This window comes from Rhinolophus sinicus, linkage group LG10 (assembly GCF_036562045.2).
Source record: "Rhinolophus sinicus isolate RSC01 linkage group LG10, ASM3656204v1, whole genome shotgun sequence".
NCBI classification, from domain to species: Eukaryota; Metazoa; Chordata; class Mammalia; order Chiroptera; family Rhinolophidae; genus Rhinolophus; species Rhinolophus sinicus.
In genome coordinates, this window is record NC_133759.1 from 78693552 (window position 1) to 78717159 (window position 23608).

The 23608-nt window shown below is 43.2% G+C and overlaps 1 protein-coding gene across 4 annotated transcripts in view; it reads right to left on the reverse strand.

Moving 5' to 3' along the window:
- The window catches only part of TRPC7 (transient receptor potential cation channel subfamily C member 7), a 127065-nt gene extending 103659 nt beyond the window's left edge, over window positions 1–23406 (reverse strand). For all 4 annotated transcript variants that reach the window (XM_074313553.1, XM_074313552.1, XM_074313551.1 and 1 more), the window contains exons 1-2: window positions 23077–23406; window positions 14487–15264 (exon numbers count right to left, since the gene is read on the reverse strand). In XM_074313553.1, the coding sequence (XP_074169654.1) occupies window positions 14487–15264; window positions 23077–23078 (780 nt within the window). In that variant the 5' untranslated portion in view covers window positions 23079–23406. The remainder of the gene's footprint in view (window positions 1–14486; window positions 15265–23076) is intronic.
- Between the last annotated feature and the right edge of the window lie 202 nt (window positions 23407–23608).

The window sequence follows — 23608 nt, forward strand, 5'->3', positions numbered from 1 at the left end:
TAAATTTGTAATCTGAGAGGAGACACCATTTAGGGAAATAAGCTCTTGTTCCTAATTTTTTTAGCCGAATTAAAACATTTTTTCCTCTTCCTGCTTATTTCCTGGAGCTCATCTCCATGTTTATGTTAAAATATGTTTTAAGCACATAAAACGTCAAGTTTCTGATGTGCTGTGGGAAGGTATTGGGTGAATTTGGAGTATAAACCTTAAGCAAAATTAATAATCATTGGAGAAGATTGTCATCAGAAAGATTCTTGGGCCACTGTTTTCAAAGAATATGTAGAAGGTGGAGAGCTATTAACTCAACAGTTGACACCCTCGTCTTTATCATGCAACAGGCCAGCAACTGCAAGCAGCTGTTCTCCAGGAGGAAAACATGAGCTCTGACCCCACCCCCACCAGATCTAAGCAACTGTGTTACTACCATGTTTCCCCGAAAATGAGACCTAGCCAGACAATCAGCTCTAATGCGTCTTTTGGAGCAAAAATTAATATATAAGACCCGGTCTTATTTTACTATATTAATTTTTGCTGCAAAGGACGCATTAGAGCTGATTGCCTGGCTAGGTCTTATTTTCGGGGAAACAGGGTAGTAAATGTGAGGTGTGTTGTATTTCCAGAATTGTGTGTGTGTGTGTGTGTGTGAGAGAGAGCGAGAGCGAGAGCGAGAGCGAGAGCGAGAGCGAGAGCGAGAGCGAGAGCGAGAGCGAGAGCGAGAGCGAGAGCGAGATGCTTAGCATTTCAGTATGGCCCTTCTTAATTTCAAAGCATGTAACCACCAGTAATTAGTAGGCCTGCTCTGGAAATTATTAGTAATGACCAGAAAAACAGGTCATTACTATTAATTTCACACTGTAGTTATGAGACCTGGAGCGATCTTACCGTAGTCATATAAAAGATATCATGCTGGCAAGCATTTGGGGATCCCTTTCCTTTTTGAGAACTGATACCTAATATTTAGAAAAGTTTAGCCTCAGTCATTCTTATGTCACTGTAATTTTAGCACTAGGTATACAACTTTAGTTTTCCTGGACCTTTTTTAAAAAAATAATTGTTTTACTTTTCAATTACAGTTGACATACAATGTTATATTAGTTTCAGGTGTACCACATAGTGATTAGACATTTATATAACTTACAGAGTGATCACATACTGCCCCTTCTGTGACCAGAGACTACTCCCTAACTCCGCCAGACCTCCTGGGGTCAGCAGCGCGCAGATGGTACCATACCACCAGACTGTTTTCCTGAGAGCTGGTGGAATAGTTCACGACCTCCTATTGTTCAGGCAGTGCCAGGATAGTCAGAGTGTTTAGTGCAGAGTTTCTTATCCCTATACTTTGTTTGAGTGTGTAACATGGTAGGTACTGATCACATATTTTATAAATAGAAAAGAAAGAAAGACACAGTTTATCAGTAACAAATGGGATTTCTGAATGGCGGAGATGTTTTTCACTTTGCAATCAAATGCAATTCTCTCAGTTTTCTTGATTGGTATTAAACGGAACTCTACCTTGGATCCAGGAGCTGCAATGGCATTTGCTACCTTATAATTCATGGGCTTGAAGGGTAGCAGAATTTACCACCCCAAAACATGCCTCTTTGTCATAAGGATGATTTTGAGCTGAAGGCAGTTAAGAAGAAGTTGGTACAAGAAAGGCTCCTTGCCCCCACCCTGTTTGGCTAAAAGCAGGACGTAAATTCGTAAAGGGTGTGTTCCCCCGTTCCCTGTCTGCCAATAAGAACAGAAGTTAATCAACAGAGATAACTCTAGACTCTCATCAGCCCAGAGACAGCACCAGAGGGCTCTTCATAACAAACCTTGCTAAAAGTAGTCCTCTGGGCGGCTGGCCGGGTGGCTTAGTTGGTTGGAGCGTGAGCTCTCAACAGCAGGGCTGCCGGTTTGATTCCCACATGGGCCAGTGAGCTGCGCCCTCCACAACTAGACCGAGGACAGTGAGCTGCCACTGAGCTTCTGGAGGGGGTGCCACCCGATGCCTCAGTTGGTTAGAGCGCGAGCTCTCAACAACAAGGTTGCTGGTTTAATTCCCACCATGGGATGGTGGGCTGTGCCCCCTGCAGCTAAGATTGAAAACAGCGATTGGACTTTGAACTGAGCTGTGCCCTCCATAAGTAGACTGAAGGACGACTTGGAGCTGATGGGCCCTGGAGAAACACACTGTTCTCCAATATGCCCCAATTAAACAAAACAAAACAAAACAAAAAAACAAAACAAAACTAGTCCTCATCTACCATTAGTTTCCCCATATATTTACCTTCCCAGAATCTGATGCCTCTAGAAGCTCAAAGCCCTTTTCCTTTGTCTTGTCACTTCTCTAAAAATGTATTGTTCTTTTAAGATGCTGTATAAACCCAAGTCCTAACCACTCCATGAGTTACTCACTTCTGAGTTCTCCCATCTGTTTGTGCTGTGCACATATTAATAAGCTTCTGTTTGTATTTTTTCTTGTTAATCTGTCTTTTACCAGTTTGTTTACAGGGCTCCAGCCAGGCAACCTAGGAGGGTAGAGGGAAAAATATTTTTTTCCTCCTCTACAGCCTAATAGAGGAAGAAAAGAATCATGACTTTTTACCATTATACAGCCTAAAATCCACACTAAAATAATCCTAACCTACGAACTTGGAAGGGTGGAGGGAAAAACATTTCTCCTTCCCTACACAGGCGTGTCTCTCTCTCCTGCCAGGGCTCAGACACCCTTCTTCACTGGCCCTTCACAGTCTCTGGGGCCCACTCTCACCCTATACGGGGCCACAGGAGTTATTCTGTGTTGGGACTCGATGAATTGTCAGAGATTTCGTTTTACTGATTATATGTAGGGACTCTGGACTCATCAGAATGGCATGAAGATTATTTTAAGCTAAAAATGTCTGAACGAGCAGCAGTAAACTTCTTTTACTTCTTTTTGAACTTTTTAGCAGAGCACCCCCAACATACAGCCACCATAAACCCGCACGGGGTGGGGGGCCGTCATGGTCAGAAAGGAGACTGACCGCTCTCACCTGGATGAGAACAAACATCACAGACTGTCATGCCTTCCATTTGTTTCCTTAAAAGCCTGTGTGTTTCCTCCAAGTCCTTTTTCCTTAGAAATTCTTTTCTCCCCTGCCTTTCCCTACTAAGTTGGTACATAAACCCTTCTTAACTGTTCAGTTAGTGACTTTTTATGCACTTCCGGATGCATATGAATAAATGCTCTTTCCTCCTGTTAATTTTTTCTTTTGTTAGTTAATTCACAGGCCCCCAACCATTGTAATCTAAGACAGTGGAGGAAAAGTTTTCCTTCCTACAGGACACTAACATTTTCCGGGAACTGTTATTTCCATGTGATGATATCACATGGGGGAAAATGTCAAACGTAACAACATTTAGTGAGAAAACCAGGATTCCACATTGTTTATACAGTCTTTTCACCATTGCAGAAAACAAATCTATGCACAGAAAAAAATAACTGGCCTCCGTACCTGGTCATCAGTCCTAGAATGAGGTCTGAGGGATGAGACTGTGGAGGAACGGGTAGGGTAATGGTCAGATAGGACATGGGGACAGAATAGAAAGTCTAGAAGCAGAAACATGTATTAGGGAATTGGTGTGTGATAGAGGTGGCATCACAGGTTAGTGGGGAAAAGTTATATTATTTAATAGGTGATATTGGGAGTCTAACTCATCATATGGAGAAAAGCAAACATCTGACACCACCTCACACTACATACAAAAGTAAACTCCAGTGGAACTTAAGAGTGAACGGTAGATCTATGAGGGTAATAGAAGAAAAGATTATCTTTGTGACTTTGGGTGAGGAAGGATTTCTTAATAAAACTAAATGTATAAACCCTTTCAAAAGTAAGGGTTTCTGTTGAACAAAGGTGCCACAGACAAATTTAATAGGAGTGATAGGCCGGGAGAGGATGTTTGCAACGTCTGAAATAGGCAAGGAACTAGTATTTAGAATGTATGAGGAGCTCCTGAAAGAAAAGAAAATACCCCAAAACAGCCTGTTAAAAAGTGGGTGAAGGCATGATAAGAGGAGGCACTCCGCAGAAAAGAGAAACTCACATGGCTAAACAACATATGCAGTGTTCAGCCTCATTAGCAATTAGAAATGCAAATAAAAAGAACCACATGCCTCGTACTGGCAAACATTAGAAAGCAGGATAATACCTAGAGTTGGCAGCATGTGACAAACCAAAGCCCCCAAGGGCAGGCCGTGTGCGGAGCAGTCAGTGGTGCTGAGTGCATGACCCACAGACAGGCATAACGCACAAACGCTGAAATAGGATTGTCAGCGGGTACAGGGATGTGCTTTGCAGCGTTATTAGGACAACAAGAAATTAGGGCTGCCTAGATGTCCATCGCTATGGGAATAAGAAAGCAAAAGGCTGCGGATACAGATAATGGAATACGAGGCAGATAGAAGCAATGCACTCTGTTTATGTACAGCAACCATGAAAAGAGATACCATGCAAAACATGGTATTGAGGGAAAGAGTAAGAAAGATCATAATTTTATACCATAGTCCCTTTTATGTAATTTATAAACACACACACACACACACACACACACACACACACACACGTCAACATTATATTTTTCCATAGTCCATTAGCATGTAAGCTCCATGAGTGCAGATTACAAGGTTTTGATGGTCTCTAAGTGTTCCCAACCTCTCGAACTTTTCATGTGGTAAGTGTAAAAGAAATATTTTTTGAATAATACATATTGACATATATACATACATGTATACGCATTATATATATAATACACATACATGTGTATTATATATATACCATATATACCGTGTTTCCTCAAAAATGAAAATAAGATCTAGCAGGACATCAGCTCTAATGTGTCTTTTGGAGCAAAAATTAATATAAGACCCGGTCTTATTTTATTATAATATAAGACTGGTATCATATAGACTGGTATCATAAGACCAGGTATAATATAATATAATACTGGGTCTTATATAAGACCGGGTCTTATATTAATTTTTGCTCCAAAAGACGCATTAGAGCTGATTGTCCGGCTAGGTCTTATTTTTGGGGAAACACGGTGTGTGAGTGTGTAAATAAGTAAATAAATACATTGAAGTGGGTGCTTTTTTGGGGTGGAGGAGGATGGGAGTGAGGATTAAGTATGAAGGGAAACAAAAATATGATGATGTTCCATCAACTGAGTCACTGTATTCCATATTCCAATTCCTGCAGCTGGAGGTAGGGGAAGCCCGAGCGGGGCAGCATACCAAAATATGAATTGTTCTTAGATGGTGGGATTAATGCTGATTTTTTTGTTCCCTCTACTTCTCTATATTTTCTAAAAATTCTCTAACCAGTGAGTTTTATTTTCATCACCCCAAACCGAACACTTGAAAATATTTTTTCTCATCCTTGAGAGGGGCCACGGCCCATTACCAAGTTCCCCCATTCCTTCTGTCAGCTTCCTCCCACCTCTTCCTCGCCCTGCCTCCCCAAATGTGCCATGCACACACCGTTACAGAATTCCAGTATCTCTGTCTCCGCTGTGCCTTGGTCCATAGAACATATCAGCAGTCTCTTCCTTCTCTTCTCCACGGGCCCCTGGTATTAGGACTGTCTTTGCTTTCCCAGAATAACTGACCTCTGGCTTCCATTCTGCCCTGCTGTGAGGGTCAGCCTGGATTCCGGGTCTGTCCTTCCCACTTCATCTCAGCCTGGTGCTGCCCCACTGTATTGGGTCGAATAGCGTTCCCTCCAAATTCACAGCCATCCTGGAACTTCCGAATGGGACTTCGTTGGAACTAGGGTGGGTGTGGCAGGTGTGATCAGGATGAAGTCCCGCTGGAGTAGGCGGGCCCCTCATTCCGAATGACTGACCCTTAGGAGGGAGGGTAAGAGGCATAGAAAACCACACAGGGAGAGCACTGTGTGACAACAGAAGCAGAGGTTGGAGTCATGTGTTTACAGCCAGGGATCGCCAGGGAAGCTGGAAGAGGCAAGGGAGAATCCTTTCTAGAGCCTTCAGAGAGGACACGGCCCTGCTGACACCTTCTTTCGGACTTGTGGCCTTCAGCACTGCGACAGAGTAAGTTTCTGTTGTGTGAAGTCACCGTGTTTGTGGTCCTTTGTTATAGCAGCCCTAGGAAACTAATACATCCATCTAGACTCAACTGGGTGTTCACCAGTGAGGATTAAGGGTGCCTAGAAAAGCCTGGCCTGCCCCCAGTATCCTCCTGGCCTGGCATTCTCAGCATCCCAAACTTTGGAGGAAGAAGAGGGAGAGGTCTACTCTGCACCTTTATGTATGCTAAAACCAGCTCCAGTTGAACAAAAATCAGAGATAAAATTTAGCCATTTTCCTCTACTTTAACGGAAGATTTACTTGGTCCATGTAGCCAACGGAGGGAGAAAGATGTCCAATGCAGAAGAAAGATCGCAGTCCAGTGGAATCCTTTCTCTTATGGGGCCGTCACTCCTGAACCACATTGCAGTACCTCTGTGCTGGCAGTGCTTTGAATGCAACAGTTTGGCCAGGCCTGGGGCACGCCTTTCTCTGCCTGCAAAGGTCAGGGTGGAAAACCCGACTGCTCATCCCTCTCCTGCCCTCCCGCTACTCCACTGGGCTCCTCCCTGGGAGGAGAAAATAAAGAGCAGGCTGTGTTCTGCCTCCTCTCCTTGTGTCTCTCCACTGCCAGAGCAGCCCTGGGAGCATTGAGACCCCTGAGACCCCAGGGGCAGAAGAAGCAGGGTCTTGGGAGCCCACAAACAAGAAAGCTGGTGGCCTTCTCTGACTGCACGGGGCCCCGGGTTGAGATCTGCTGGTCCTGCTGCACTCCTGTGCCACTTCTCCCCTTCCTGGGAGGACCTTTCCTTCCCACCGTAGCCATCCAACTCCTTTCAGTCTCATCCCCTCCGATCCACTTTCTATAGTAGGCGGAGTGGATCTTTCCAAACTGCCCGTATCAGTCACTCCCTCCCTGGCTGAAGCCTTCCGATGGCTCTCCATTCACCCTACAATAAAATCCAACTCCTTACCATAGCTGCCAGTGGCAAGGTCATGACTGAGGTGTTCTTTTTCAGCACCTCTATTACCTGCCACCTCTCCCTCTCACTCCCTACAACGCGGAGCTACTTAAATTCTCTACTGGGCCTCTCTTCCCCTCTCCGCACTGGGCTATTTCTTGTGCAGTTTCTGTCCCTAGAACTGTCTTTCCCATTTCCTGCTGTCTGCTTATCTATCTCATACCCTCGGGTTTCCTTTAAACACTGTCTCCTCTGAGAAATCTTTAAACACATGCTCGTGCACGTGTGTGCATGTGGGCGCACCCACGACTGAACACTCTACACCATTTGTAAAGTGATGTTTATTTGTGAGATTATGTGAGGAACGTCTGTCTCCTCCACTAGACTAGAAGGTCCTGAGGGCAGGAATTTTATCTTGTTCATCATTTCATCCCAGCGCCCAACCCAGAGCCTGGCTTATTCGTACTAGAGACTTAATGAGTATTTGTGGCATGAGTGCTGAATTTTCAGATAGCTCTGTAACTAGGATCCATCCAGTTCTGCTGTGCTGTGGGTCTCCAGACCGTAGTCCCGTCCTACCCTCCTGACACATGTTTTCCACCTTTGATCTGACTGTGAATTTGCTGCTAGTACAGCGCATGCCGCCATGTTGATGGTGTGTGCAGATCCTTGATTAATGGCACCCTATTAGGGGTAATTATATAGCATTGCAACTTTTTTCAGAGAAAAGTCCTGCATTTTCATCATTTCCATTTGATTTAATTTGTGCCACTACTCGTTGACTAATATTCTCTAAGAACTGGCTCTATTTTCTCCATATCTCTGATAGTTCAGCCTGATAGCTGCATTTGTATAGGAAATGATTTTTTTCCTCAATTTTTTGTGTGTAATAATGAATCTTTTCCATGGAGATGTTTTTCAAAAAGTAATCTCTGTATTTGGCAGGAACTCTGCCTATCCATTTCCTCCTTCCTTCTCTGCTCCTCTATTTTTTCCTGCCCACGTCGCTTCTTTTCACAGCAATATTTTAGTAGCACTCCAGGCTTATTCAGTTTCAGTGGTCTGCATTTTGCAGTTGGAAAATATTCCCTTGGTCTGTTTTTAACCATGGAGCTCACATGTATAGCCTATACTTTTCCTTGTTCTGGAATGATTGCTCGGTGGGGAGGGAAGGAAGCTTAGAAGTCAGGAAGACCCTCTGAATAGACGACTTGCTGAAACTTAAGTTGTGTTTAAGAGGACAAGTTGTGGTGCTGAAAATACAGTGGGCTTTGGGGAACAAGGAGGGGCCCCCGTTGAGCTCTCTGGGGATAAACTGTGTACTTATTATGGGTAAGGTTCTCGGCAGAAAGTTTTCTATTCTTCATCCCATCTCTCACCAACATCCTGGGAGGTCATTATTCATTAATTCACTCACCAACTCATGTATTTATTGTGCTGAAACTAGGTCCTTAGGACTTAATACTAGGGACTTTCTTGAGTTTAAATGGGATAAGACACAGGAAGCTCTTAACAACTGGGTAAATCGTGATGTCATTTACAGAGATTAGGGTAAGAGCAATTGTTTGGGTGGGGAACACAAGCATTCCATTTTGGACATGTTAGAATTCTAATACCTTCTCCCCGCCCCCCAATTTTTCAAATAAGAAAACTAACTTCCAGTAGATGCCCAAGATCATGTGGCTGCCAGGAGATGGCTCTGGGACTGGAACCCAGTTCTTTGCTCTCTACTCCACAGCATGGCTGCCCTCGGTGCTGAGTAGAGCCTGTCCCTGCCCCTGCCCCTGCCCTCCTCTAGCAAAGCGGCCTCCATTATGCCACTAAATACCTGACCACCCACTTAAAGTTTCCCTGTGTTTTATAGGCTGATACTCTTGGCATAAACCCTAGAAAAGGAAAAGCATTTAACTCTAGGCATAAGTTGTGACCCAATAAAGAAGTGTCATTCAAGAACACATACATTAGCTCATTTGCCTTTTAGGACTCATGAATGAATGCTTTGGCGAAAGTGCTCCTCTAGGCACTTAGATAGAAAAACAGGAAAAGACAAGGCCGACATGCACAGAAGTCACCACTGTCCCTTCTCCTGAGATAAGTCAGTCCCCGAGTCTTGCTGTCAGTTGTGGAAGCCCATGATCCTGGCCCCAGTGTACACCTGTCCACTGGCTCTGACTGTACCTTACGTGTGCGTGCCTCGTGGGGGCCGTCCCTTCCGAGCTCCTCACCTGACATCTGTGACTATTCTCTTCTCTGCCTGCATTCTGCACCACCAGGTGCTCAAGCAGAGGGCTCGGGTGACCCAGGCAGATCCCTGAGGACATAGGGGATGATATGTGAGTGAGTGCTTGGAGGAGTTTTCTGCCGGTCTTAAAAAAAACTTGCTTTTAAAACCTGCAGCCTGTACAAGTTAAAAACTGTTTTCCCAATGGAGAGGGAAACCATGTTCAAGTCATTTCCTGCTAAGTGGCATTTGTTTACACTACCAGCCACGTTTTCAAACTTCAAGGAAATGTATTTTCCCAGGGTGTTTAGTCTATAAAATTTTAAAACCCTAAAAATAGTCGAAGCATGTGAGAAACAGGTGCAAACAGATTCTACTGGAGGCTGGAGGCACCCGGCTTCTTCAGCCTTCGATGCCTCCAGGCCCAGGGTGGGCCTTCCCTCAAGCTTCCTGACTCCAGAAGCCCAGAATTCACATGCGCTGTGAGCTCTTCCTGCCCCAGTACAACCAACCACAGTACAAAGTCACTCCGCCTCCCTCTCCCCTCGTCTTCCCTCTTCCATTTTGATAAGTTTGCAAGCAGATTACAAACTGTCATCTCAACAGCTTTACCTTCCACAGTAGGATCTCGCTAGAGACTCATAGCAGGTGACAAATTAGTCTGATTTATCATAATTTGCATTTTTAATCTGTGGTATTTTAGGCCCAGACAGGTTTTTTTGTGGGTCTTAAAATGGCAACACATTGATACATAATTCATTATCTGTTTTTCATAATACATGTGGTTAGCAACCCATTGACAAACAGAAAATTCATAAGCGGTTTAAGCAAGATGGAGTTACTTCCAGCTTTAGCTTTCTCCTAGTCTCCCCTCTGTGGTCTAGAAGAATAAATTGTTTGTGACTGCAGCACAATCAGCAGCCTCCATGCTGATGTTTTGTCAACAGGAAAAGCTTTCTCAGTTGTAGCCTTGTTACTATTCAGAATGACCAAATCTTAAATAACTAAGGTAAAGTGTTTGTTGAGCTTCCACAGTTCCCTGACTTGGGAACACTGGGTACTTTTCAGTTTAGGCAAAAAGGTGAGGGAGCCAGAGAGAAGATACCTCCCGTCCTCATCCTGCTTTCTCTTTCCTTTCAAAGCCTTAAGCCTCACTCTACAAATTCCTTTGTCCTTTCCTTCCCCATTATCCCGACCCCTTCCCCCCCGCCAGGCATTGGTGTTGGCATAACTCTAAATTGGAAGAAAAATTTAACAACACCTGTAATCTGCTTGAAACAGCAGCTCCACAGATAAACAACATAAATAGGCAGAATGCCCAGGATTTTGACTGGAAGACACCAGCAAAATAAAGGGGACCCTAAACAAAGCAATTTTATCAGAAAGATAATCAGTAAAGAAAACCAAGCAGATTGATTCAAGAGAAATGTAGAGACCTTACTGTGTTCTTGCTGACAGAAGCTGTAACTTGACCGAGACAGACAAACTCCTTATTTCTCCATTGCTACTCCAGGTGCCTCTACACAGAGAGAGCCTGTTCCATCAGTGAAACACCTCTGAATAGTCCATCCCACGCCAACCTTCCCCTTCTCTGTCTCCTACTGCACAGATAAACCAATCAATGCAAATGTCACTTGCTGGCAGTGCTCCCAGACCCCACATGTTAGGTACTCTGGTCAAGACCAGGAAGACACACTCTCCCCTCCGGGACTGGAGTGGCCATTGGCACCATACAGGGCAGCGTATGACTGGTCTTGAGTTATTTAATGTGGGTTGATTTGATCTCGTTAGTGACCTTGTAACCATCCTTAGCTTCCCCATTTCACTGTGTTCATCAAATACCTCTATTAAATCCATACACGTGGGAGTTTAAACCATAGATAAAACTAATCACTTGCTTTATCAGTTGAAATGATTATCCTTTGAGGATTTCCTTCATTTCCTTCATTAAGTATTTATGGAATGTTTACTAGATTACTGAGCACCATTCAAGGTACTAGGAAGGCCTCCATGGCCACATCAAGTTTCAATATCTTTCTAGACCCAAGAAGACCAGAGAGACATAAGAAAATCCTTGAACAGCTGCATAATTTCCACACTAAAAATAATGGTTTTCTAGCAGGCATCTGACTCCAGCCACAGTTTACTTTAGACCTTGACAGTGGCTGTATTTCTTGCTAATGACTAGGCTCTATTCTGGTGATGAATTAAAGAGACTCCAAAGACAATTGCCTCAGTTGCTGACTCTGGGCTTTCATGCATGATGTTAGGAAGAGTCACTCCCAGAATGAGTGTTTTAGAGGATTTGGAGGATGACATATGACATCTCCTTTGAAAACCTGATAGCTTTTTTACACAGTTGATGACATAGGGTCATCTCCATAACACGTGGCTATCGTCAGCAATGCTTAGTGCCTTTAAAGCAGAATAGACTCCTAAGGAGTGCGCTTTAGAACACATACACTTACTTTTTATTCTTTTTATTACAATTTGACTTGCCTCTTGCTAAGCTGCTGTCTTCTCTGAGAAGATTTAGAATGTCAGGAATGCACATACAAAGATAGTTGAATAAGTAATAAAGTTCTAAAGGAATGCCTATGTTAATTTGTACTGTACCATTTGTCGACAATCTGAAAGACATTATTTCAAACAAAGGTAACGAGGGGGGATGCTAATAGACACCAAATGTACTTATGCTAACTTTTATTCTGTGTAAGTCGTTGCACTGTAGAAAGGAATTATCATCATGTTAGTAGTGTTCTTAATTGTCCAAAATTTTCATAATTTTTAAATCAAAATATCATAGTAAATGCTTTTAGCAAACTTCCAATTTTAGATATTATATATACTCAAATATGCCAGACTTCAAGTTTTAGTAGAAGGAAACAAATGGCCCAGATGTAATTCCAAATGTTAGTCTAGCATCACTTTATTTATTAAGGCTGGCAGGCTCCCAGATTCCAGATAACTAGAGAATTGTGTAATTATCCAGGTAATCTGATCCAGAAAACATTTTTTTGCTTGAATTGATTTTTCTTGGCCAGAAATATCTCAGTTCATTGGCTTAGCCATTTCATAGCCTATCCAGATTCAGTCTGAAGCCCAGAGAACAAGCAGAATGCCACCAAGTTTCCTTGGCACATCACTGGCCTCATTGCTGGTCAGTGGAGTTTATTGTGCAGAAACAAGGAAAGAAGAGGCAATGGCTATATTCCTTATGCGTTTCTTTGGGTAGCTCTACATCTACAAACACCAATTTTTCTAGATGAGGCTGTAAGCAATGCAGGATTTAGGGAAGTGTCTCCAATTCAGTAGGTGTGTCCAAGATGGGGGGACAGATGGAGTAAAATTAGTTTAATTCTAGTATCCTTCATCTATTCACAATCCTTGGTGCCCTGCAGCTTCCGGTAGGCCTGGCTCTGCTGTCCCTAGCGAAGGGGGGTCCCATTCCCACAGAGAGGCTTCCATGGCCTCATGCAGACACAGCTACATTGTCCGCCTCTTTAGTCCCAGTGCCTCACTCCACGTGCTCTAATTCATCTTACTACCAGTCCAGCAAATTCCCCAAACTCTGGTTTTCATCATTTTAGTCCTCAAATCCCACATTTGCAGTGGCGCTCACTTCCTGCAGGATGACACCCGAAGTGCTCAACCTGCCCAGCAGGGTCCTCACATCTGCCTCCAACTCATCTCTTCTGCTTTCTCCCATGGGCCTCCACAGGAAGCCTTTATTCTAGTGACAGGCTTCTGGTCGGTCCCCTGCCTGCTGTGGGCCATTCTGGACCACTCCTTCACTTGCCTCCTCTGCATGCCCACCTCTCTCTTCCCACTAATCCAGTTCCTCCTGCTCAGCAAGTCCCAGACCCATTCTGCTTCCTCCTTTGAGATTTCCCTGAACCACGCGGGCCATGGGGTCACCCTTGCTGTGAGTAGGTACCCATCCTTGGCACCTGATTGTGTCTCATGCAGGGGAAGCTCTTACACTGACATCTTTTTAGGACAATGAACTATTCTTCTGCAGGTGACATCTTTTCCCAGTGCCGTATCAGCCCCACATGTGACACGTTTTTGTATGCTCCATGCCATCATAGGCTCTGATTGAGTGGCAGGAGAGAAATTAGGAGCCCAGTTGTAGATTCCACTCTTCCAGCCACATCTTCTGTGGAAGAGAATCCCTTTATCATTCAGATAAAGACAAATGAACCTCTGAGAGGCCCAATGCAAGAACAAGGCCGGTGACTCTCAATTTCCTGTAATGACCAAGAGCTGGCTCTGGGGTCTGAGTGCCTATATCAGAATAATGATTTTTCTACTTCCTGTCTAAATTATATCTATCTCTGTGCCCTTATATAAAATGAGGATAATAATGGTATTCATATCAGTGGTTGTTGAGCGGATTAAACAACCTCATATAGTAAGGCATTTAGTCCATGGCACACAATAAGTACCACTAAATGTTTGCTTTTAATTATTATTAAACACTGTCAGAAGAATTAGGTCCTGATCTTGTCTTGCAGGGGGAATATCAGTTGACAGAAAAGCAGAGGCCCACTTTTGAATAATAGACCTTAGCGATGGGTCTCCATCCCCTAGGCTAGCTGAGGTCCAGGCATTCTCAGGGTGGCTGGATTACAGGGCTTTGCCCTGGGCCCATCTACTGGGGTGACAAGCCCAACTCTACAGAAACGGTTTTCTTTGCATTTTCATATACCCCCTCCTCAGCCTTTTGCCAGGACAGTAGCAAGAGCTTGCTAAATTGAGAAAAGGCTGCAGCCAAGTCTTTCTAGCATTCAATATGAGACTGAATCTAAGATCAACACAGTGCAGGTTGGGATAGAGATATGAACAAGACAAATCAAAACCATGCAGATGAGACAACCAAGAAGTCCAAGACCTGGACTAGGAAACCACCACAGGTGTTCTAGACACTCCTGAGGTCCCTCAGGGCAGAGCTCAGGCATTTAGACTAGAGCCATTAGACAATCCTGCCTGCATGCTGTGTGGGTTTGTGCTTAAGTCAGCGCTTTACCGCATTTATGTGGTTTCAGATATTCCACCTAATGGGCTGCTTTTTCTCAGGCCTACATCTGACGGAGGTCGAGGAAGTGGCCTTCCTCCCCGTGAGCCTGAAAGGCAAGACCCCGAGGCCTTTACCCCGTGTCGGACCGGAAGACAACCCGTCCGGCTACCGGACACTCCCGAAGAGCCCGCCGCGCAAGCCGCCGGCAGCGAGGTGAGTGGCGATTTACCTTGAATTCAGTCTCAATGTTGGCTAGTCTGGCTAACTCGTTGCTGAGCTCCAGCGCCGTGAGGACAGGGTCTTCGCTGGACAGGGACAAGTAGGCGGCGCTTGCCAGCCCCTTGTAGGCGTTCATGCGGGAGCGCGAGTGGCTGAAGGAGTCCTTCCGCTGCTTCTCCGTGCACTCGGCGCACTTGCAGAAGTAGTCGTGTGGGCGCTCGATGCGGGCGCCTTTGAGCAGGAGGATGTGCACGATCTCGTACTCCTGGCAGTGCGCGGCCAGGATGATGGGGGTGATGTCGTGGGAGAAGCGCGTGCCGTCCTCGTCATAGGCGTAGAAGTCGTCGTCGCGCAGCTCCTGCTCCAGCGGGCTGAGCGTCAGGCGCTGGCCCTGCGCGAAGGCCGGGTGGCTGAGGATGGCCTCCACGATGCGCACGTAGCCCTTGCTGATGGCCAGCAGCAGCGCGTCCCCCACCCGCGCCAGGTTCTCCTTCTTGAGCAGCAGCTCCGTGACCTCCAGGTGCTCGTTGCCCACCGCCAGCTGCAGCGCGTTCTGCCCCATGTAGTCCACGCAGTTGAAGTTGAGGGTCTTGGATTCCTCTAACATTTTCCTGACCACCGGGATGTTTCCGTACTCGGCCGAGTCCAGGAAGCGCTCCTCCTCGGCGGTCAGGCTGGTGCCCTTCTCGTTGAACATGTAGGCGGGGCCCCGGATGGCCTGGCGGCGGCCCTTCTCCCGCAGCGTCGTGTGCCTGCGCTGCATGTTTTTGAAGGTGCTGCTCCCCAACCTGTGGGGCGACAAGGCAGAGATGCTGCGTTACTCTCCCACGGGCCTGTGGGCGCCCCAGGGGCAGAGCAAACGAAAGTTGTTGAGATTAAAAAAAGAAAGTCGTGATTGAAATCTTAAGAGAAATTGTGAAACCTTATTAGAAATCACTGTCTTATCCCTGAAGTTACGACAGATAGGATGACCTGAACTGTCCTTATGCAGATAGAAGAACATTGATTTTGTTACCCAGCATCTCTGCCCCGTGGGTGGAGAAGTGGTGGCAGAGCTGAAATGTGGGCCTAGGTGGAGTGTGATGGGGGATGAGGTGGCAGGTGTGGGGTACTGATGTAGCTGACACGGGCCAAGGGCTCCTAGTCGTTTTTCCATTTGTGCAGAATTGAACACGTCATTTACCTTCTCTGTGCTTTTCATACAACGCTTCTCTAAGCCTTTACCTGTACAATGTGGATACCTGTTTGTGTGCTGTAGGGTCCATAGGAGGATCCAGTGAGGTGATGTGCATATAGTTGGTTTGATTCTGTCCCCTCCTGCCTACTGGTACGCCCAGTTCTCTGTGGGCTGTGCCACAGAGATGGCCACCAGGATACCGCTGCCTCTGGTTCCACCAGGATTTTGCTCCCAGTGAGCTCCCGCACGATGACAGAACCGTCCTGATGTGCAAGGATAGCCACACCCCTGTTTCTACATCCAGTGCTAGACGCTGTGGGGACTGCTTGCTTTCCGGTCCCCACAAAGCCTAAGAACCTACTGATGGCAAGATGTGGCCGGGAGCACCATTCCACTTACTCATGGCACTGCAGCAGCCCTCCTGAAAAAATTCAGCTGTAACTTCTCAGGATTGAACCTGGGTTTTTATATGGAGGGGAGAACAGGTCAATTTTTATGCTAGGTTCATTTCTAGCTTGTTCTTTCCCACTGTGGCATAGTGTAGAGGTTAATGCTATTAGTAATAGCAGTTAACATTTATTAAGCACGTATTATACTCCAGGGACTATACTAGGGAGTTAATATACTTCACATGTATTACTTGTATAATTCTTGTATCAATCCTATAAGGAAGATACTATTATTATCTTTACCTCAGATGAAGATACTGAGACATGTGAGGCTGAGAGACAGGCTTTGAAATCAGGAAGTCTAGAGTCAGAATCCTGGCTCCAGTTTTGCAAGTCTTGTGACTTTGGACAAGTTACCTAACCTTTCGTTTGCCAGGGTATTAAAATGGCAGACTAGAGAAAATAACAGCTATAGTGTAATGTGAGCCGGAACCAGGTACCCCATCTCCAGCTAGCCTTGAGACCTTGAGCAGGTCCCCAGCTCAAGATGCTTTAATTATAAAATAGTCTGGACCAGATGTTCCCTAGCTTTCTATGAACTTGAACATTTCAAACTTCTCTGATTCTCCAGTTGGCTCATCCATATTTTCTGTCCTCCTTTTCTGGTCTACCCCCACTCACTCATTATTCAAGGAATATTAGAATGGCATACATTCCGATAAGAAAGTATCCATTTTAAAGAGTAAGTACTTGGGGATTTGTTTTGAACTATATTTCATGTTCCTAACTGTCCTTTTGTTATTGCTCATGTCACCATGCATAAATAATACTCAGTATTTCATTCAAGCCATTTGTAAAAAAACAATCACAGAGGAAGGTTTTTATTAAACTTAGTGTTTGAGATTAAAAAAAATAGTGTCACTCAGTTTTAGCATTTTTTTTTTTTTTTTTAATAATTGCACTTGCTTTTGTTTTCTGCTCATTTTTCCTTTTGACCTGCTCAACCCTTTTGGGTTTAGCTCCTTTAGGAGGCCCTGTCTGGTATAAAGCGGACTTCGAGGTCAGAGCATGTACTTTCTGCCTAGGCCTGAGTCACACTTCTTGGAGAAACTGCTATTCAGCGGAGCAGCTTCTTTCACTGCAAAAAGTAAAAGGAATAATTATGGGCAACTCCCTCAAAAGGCAGCTGTGGGTGATAAATCCTAAAAGAGAGTTCTGTGCTCCTTTGGGAAGAGCATCTGAACGGCCTTCCACTTTTCTAAAGTGCACTTTGATCGGAGGTTGCTGGGGAAAAGATTCTTAGGATTCAAGTTCATGAGCTCCTTCCGAGTCCATTGCTCTCAGCAATTCCATCATTCCAGGGAGAGAGCCTGCTCATTGGTGCCAAACAGACTGTAGATTGGGAGTCCAACAGAGACCCTTTCAGGAGAGAGGGACTCATAAACAGGGCGTAGTACGCACTTATTATCTTAGGTTTTTCAAAAGGAGAAGAGGTGACTGAGTTGAAAGCTAAGCAGTCACCTCATTTTTATTCCCAAAGGGCCTATTTCAGAGGATGTTATGAACTCAGTTTCAAGGTCTGTCATCTGGGTACACAGACTCAGGTGGGAATTGAGCCAGAAGACTAATAATTTTCTTCGTATAATGACTTAGCCTGTCCTCTGATGAGGCTTCTACCCCTCTCAGGAGCGCCTCTCTGGACTTAGACATCCAGCATCTGAGCAGTGTGTCAGAGATGAAATGGCAGCTGTCCTAGAAGGAGCTTGAGCTTGATTTCATATCCCTTTTCCATTAGAGGTCTGCTCAAGAGGCAGAATAGGTCAGACTCCAAGGTCAAGGGTACACGACTATTACACAGCAACAAGCCATGGGGAAATTAATTCAAAGCAAATGTAATAACTACTGAACCAAGTCAGAACAGAGAAATATTTCGTAAAGGAACACATAAGTACCCAATCTGAATTCAGAATCCACATGAATATCGTAGATGCTACAGCCTGTAAACTTAAAGGATGTTAAAGCATTGTTTGTTAATTCACCTCCTTAAACAAACAAGCAAAAAGCAAGGTATAAGCATTCTCATTTTTAGGTAGGTGATGCAAAAAGACTAAACCTTAGGGCAAATAATTCCTGCAAAGAATCTAGAGCATTATATATATCTTGCTGTTTCTGTAATAATTATGTCTTATCAAAGCAAAACTATATACGCATGGCTAGTATTTGTCAGAAGTTAAAATGTCCTCACCAGCTGACATGCGTTTTTCTGAATGACCTTGAAAGCAGATACCCAGATGTAGTAAGAAGTAAACAAGCCTCTTTTTCCCAGCCTTGGAAACCTCAGCTCTGAGATACATTTGGATGCTCACAGAATTGTCAGTCCTCCTTTCCTAGCAGAATTTGGCATTGATGAAACCTTATGGGCCTTCAAATCATGTCTGCATACAGCCAGATAATGGGGCATGCTACTCATTGAGATTGCTTCCAACGTCAGGGGTTTCACAGTAGACCCTGGGGCCACATGAATTGATTCAGACATTGATGGAGGCCTTTATCTCACTGGGGGCTTCTTAATAGTTCTGACTCCCGTTTATGCTGATATCCTGTAATGATGCTTTTCAAACATTTATTTTTTTCAGCTTTACTAAGGTATAACTGACAGAATAGTAATATATTCAAATTATATATTGTGGTGATTTGATATATGTAAACATCATCAAAGGAATCCCACCATCTAATTAATTAACACATTCATCATATATATATATGTACATATGTATGCAGAGAGGGGGGGGGAACATTTAAGTGCTAATCTCAATTATATAAGACAGTGTTATCCTATATCACCATGTTTTACATTAGCTCTTCAGACCGTATTCATCTTATGGCTGAAAGTTTGTGTCCGTTTACCAGCCTCTCCCCATTTCCCCATTTAAACACCGTGAATATAGTTAGCCATCATGTCCTTGTCATTTCATGTTGACTTTAGTCAGGCTGAGCCATACATTTCATATGGGTTGGAAAGAATCCACAGAAGATGTGTTAGAAAGATGAAGTCATTTGGTCCACAATAGCTGGCGGCCAGAGCTCACACTCATGAATCAGATGTGTTGCTCTGCTGGACTCTGGGCGTCTTGTCAGTTTTAGGGCCAGCGATGAGCAAAACGATTCTCCCTAAAGTGCAATTAGCATTTGATTGCCCATACTTTAATATTTTTCTTAAAAATGAACTTTGAATGCAAATGCCTTTTTATTTGCATATATTATTGAGATAATGAGTGATCAAACTCATCAAACACCTCAATTAAGATACTGTGTTTTTTCATTTTCCATAAATGCATACATTGACATTTGATGTCATTGAGAATAAGGGTTCCAGTGGAAACAAAACCGTATTTGAGAGGAGAACTGATTATTAAACTCCCTCTTAATCCCTTGGTTGCTATTTTTATCAAGCTGCTCTTAAAGATGCATCAGCTGGTCTGAAGGAAGCCAGATGTCAGTGATCCATGAAAAGTATGAATTCTGTACCCGAAGTCCAGCCTCTGTCATCTGGATACACAGATGAGCATGACCATAAAACCCTTTGGAGACAGGGATTGTCATTAATTACTGATGAAGGAAAGGCCACTTAATCAAAATGCCTTTTTAGAGATATTTGTTGTCTTTTGAAGAAAATTGCTACATGCACCATAGGACTCTGTGGAAATTTCTCAGGCCTGAAACCAATTCAGTCTGTAACATTCCACAATTGAACATATAATAGAACCAAACAAAATTTAAGAGTCAGTTCAGTCACCCAGGAAAACCCAGTTCTGATCTGTGTATCTTCTCTCAAGTGTACATATTCTGAATTTCAGTCCAGAGCCACAGTGATGAAATAAATAGTCAAGAGATTTGGAGTCTTCTCCTAAACCTCAGTTCCCTTACCAATGGAAAGGGAATAATAAAATCTATCCTTCTGGATACTTTAAAGCCTTTTACAAATGTCCATGACAATAAAGATCAAAACCTTGCATATCAATACACTTAAGTAAATGATTATAAATGGGCTTACTCTACATTGATATATTCAGCTTGGCTATCTTTCTAAATGACTATAAAATAGTGATAGTTAACATATATTACATATTTGCCATGTGCCAGACACCGTGTTAAATACTTTATATTAATTATTATTTTAAATTCATACCAGTCATATGATAAACTTAGCTATTTTCCTCACTGGCTAATCATAATGATTGGCATTTATTACAGATTAACCACGTTGCAGGCACATGCTGAGTATTTTACATGCATTAAATTCTCATAACGACTACATGATAATAGGTGCTATTGTCATCCCCATTTAATAGCTGATGAAATGAAGCTCAGCTGAATTAACCACTTTACAAAGACTACACACCTTAGGAGTGATAGACCCATTATTAGGAGTCTAACCTGTCTGATTTCAAAGCCCATGTTTTTGGCTGGGATACTGCTGCCATCCGTTCTCCTCCTCCTGCATTTTTTTCTAAGTTTCTTTAGACTAAATTTTTCTGTTAGAGTGCAGGATCCTTGAGGGCCAGAGAATGTTACTTGTTTATATGGTATACATATGTACCTAGCATCTAGTACTCCTGATGCCTGGCGTATGGTGCATGATCAAATAATGTAATAAATTCTTAAATACTTGAATTAGGGTTGGTCATTAAAAAAGACCAAAAAAAGAGAGGTGTTAGTCTTTACCAGTGGCCTCCTCACAAATGTAGGAGCTGTGTAATCCTTTAACTACTGTTTCCTATTTGTAATTGAGTTTCAAGGCAAAATTAGTTTCCAGTTAGCTCCACTATAAATAATGGCCCATACATTGCTAAATGAAACAGCTAATATCAGAGGGTGTATTAAGTTCCTTGGGTGAGTGGGACTAAAAACTGAGGGATTCCCACTTCTGCATAATACTCCTAATTTTAAAAATGTATTTCCAAAGGCGTCCAACTTATTTCTAAGTATCATCGTTCTTATTCTGTTAAAGTTGAGGTAAGATAGTGCATATAAATTACAGTGCCTGGTAAGTGCTCTAGCAACATTGGATAATATTAACTATTGTAGTTTAATACCATTATAATAATTGTGTATCTAAAGCATTCAAGTTGCCATCTAGTGACAATAATTTGCTTGTACAACACAGGCATTTTGAATAAGAGAAAAAAAGACATCCACTTATTTATCCCATGAATATATATGAGTTCATATATACCTTGCCAGTCAGGTCCTACAGGAAACAAGCAAAGTATCCTTCTGCTTCTCATTACAATACATTATGTTGAGATATATTTCCCAAACAATTCTGCTAATGTGGGATATTTTTTTCCCCACTGCATCTTGGATTGAAAATATTGCATAGTGTTCCTGAATGTTAAGAAATGATTTTATCAGCAATTTAGTTTCCACCAAATCATCATTTCTCTAAACATTATTTAGAGAAGAGGTTATTCTCAGTATTTTCAAACCACCTTATGTATTAGCCTTCCAAGTATAACTAGTGCTTTGTTTGTGCTGCTTTTATTTCTTCTTTCTTTTTAAATCCTTATTTGTCTCTTTGGAACTGGGGAGTTATGAAAATGTATGTCTATATCTCATTGTGTATAGCTCCAGATAGAGCTGATAGTTATGTTTTTTTAAAAAATTCGAATAGTTACGTTATTTCCCCCCAAAGATTTGCCTTGGAATAAAATAGATATGTGTAACCTTTTGATTGCATCATTGACCTCTGTGACAATAGTCTGAAATGAACATCTATTACCAAGGAAGTAAGAGAGGCCCTTACATCATGGAATGACAATAGTGAAGAAAGTAACATGCTGAATATTTCTCTGGGGGAGAAATGTTGATTGCTTTTCCTGAGCAAGAGATCCTGGCAGCTCTTATCCAGGATACCACATGCATCTGCCGTTAGCCTCGATGAGGCTCCACATAGTTCTGATTTTTTCTGGGTTAATTACTGCCTAAAGGAGTTAGCTAGTCTGTATGCCGCTAAGCTTAGGAGCAAGTGTTTTGGGAAATAAATTTTTATGAAATTATAATTGTGACATAGAACCTTGGTAAGTTACTAAATAATTAAACCAATGCCATTGTTTAGAAGATCTCAGAGAATGAGTTTGAATCATGTCCATAATGAATATTCTGGATTTTATGTGAATTCATTCATAAATCTGATGTGTGCCCAGTGCTTCAGAAATAGGAGCGACCAGCAGGTGGCATGCTGAGGCAAAAATTCATGGAGTGCCTCCAGACAGGGTCAATCATTACTGCCTTTTTCAAATCTACTGTAAATCCATTAAGCCTTGAAATTACAATTAATGGCAATAGCATCTTGGTTATGTCTACTCAATCATATGTAAGTGATTTTACAAATTCAAACTTAAAGAGGGAAATTCTGTGTCCCAGAGTTTCATAGCTCGTGTTAAAGCCCTGCCCAGATTACATCTCTTTTATTAGGAGCATGTTCGTTATGTTGAAATGGCAATAACATAAACGGATGTCTAAAGGACATACTTTCAACAAAGAAAAGGGAAAAAAAACCCCACAATCTTTCTTCTCACCTGTAGTTTTTTAATGGTGGCTTCTTATTAGAATATGGCCTTTTCCCTCCTACCCTCCTGCTTGTATTAAGATAAATGCAAACACACACACACACACACACACACACACACACACACACACACACCAAATTAAGAAGCTGCCAGAACAGAAGTAGGAGAAGAAACAACGCACATAGTTTCTTCTAGGATTAAAACTACACTCCAGCACAAAGGACTGGGGACCAGAATGAGTTATCTGTTTCGAAATGGCTTTGTAAACTTAGACTTTCAATGAAAAGTGAGAAATTCCTCTACTAACTCAAAAAATAAGAAAGATTTCAGATCCAGATTTACATCTAAAAATCCAAACAATGCAGAGGGCTAATAAATAAAAGTTTAATTCCATATTTCAGCGAGAAAACAACCTCTACTGGAAAAAAAAATCAATATGAAAGAATCATCACAGCTGCTTACATTGAGGGTGAAATACGCAGGCTTGTCTCTCCTCTAGTTGACCGGAATCCGGTGTTGAGTCCCGGGCACCTGACTCCCCATGGGTGGTAGTCGAGTAGGTGCCGCTCTCCGTGGTGCTGAAGTGCAGAGCTGGTCTAGTGAGCGGAGTTGCGAGGATGTGAAGGCGCGCTCCGCTGTCCTTTGTGCTGTAATGGTAAAAACTCGCCTTTCGAAGCAGACCCGCCTTACTGTTCTTTTCCTAATCTAGAGGAAATTTCCCAGGGAACATGACGGAGAAGGATCCGTCTGTGAGACTGGCATGTGGCGTGGCAATGAGTTGGAATAGTCCCCACCCCCTCCCCCAGGCAGTAGCTTTGTAAGGGAGGTAGCAACTCTGCCTGGCTCCTCAGGATTTCTACCTGCCCCCCCTCACGCCCCAGAGCAGCGCATCACACACACACACACACACACACACACACACCTCAATTATATAAGGCAGCAGGCTCTGTCTCCTGAGGCAGAATATTCATCTGTTTAAATAAATTAAAAACGA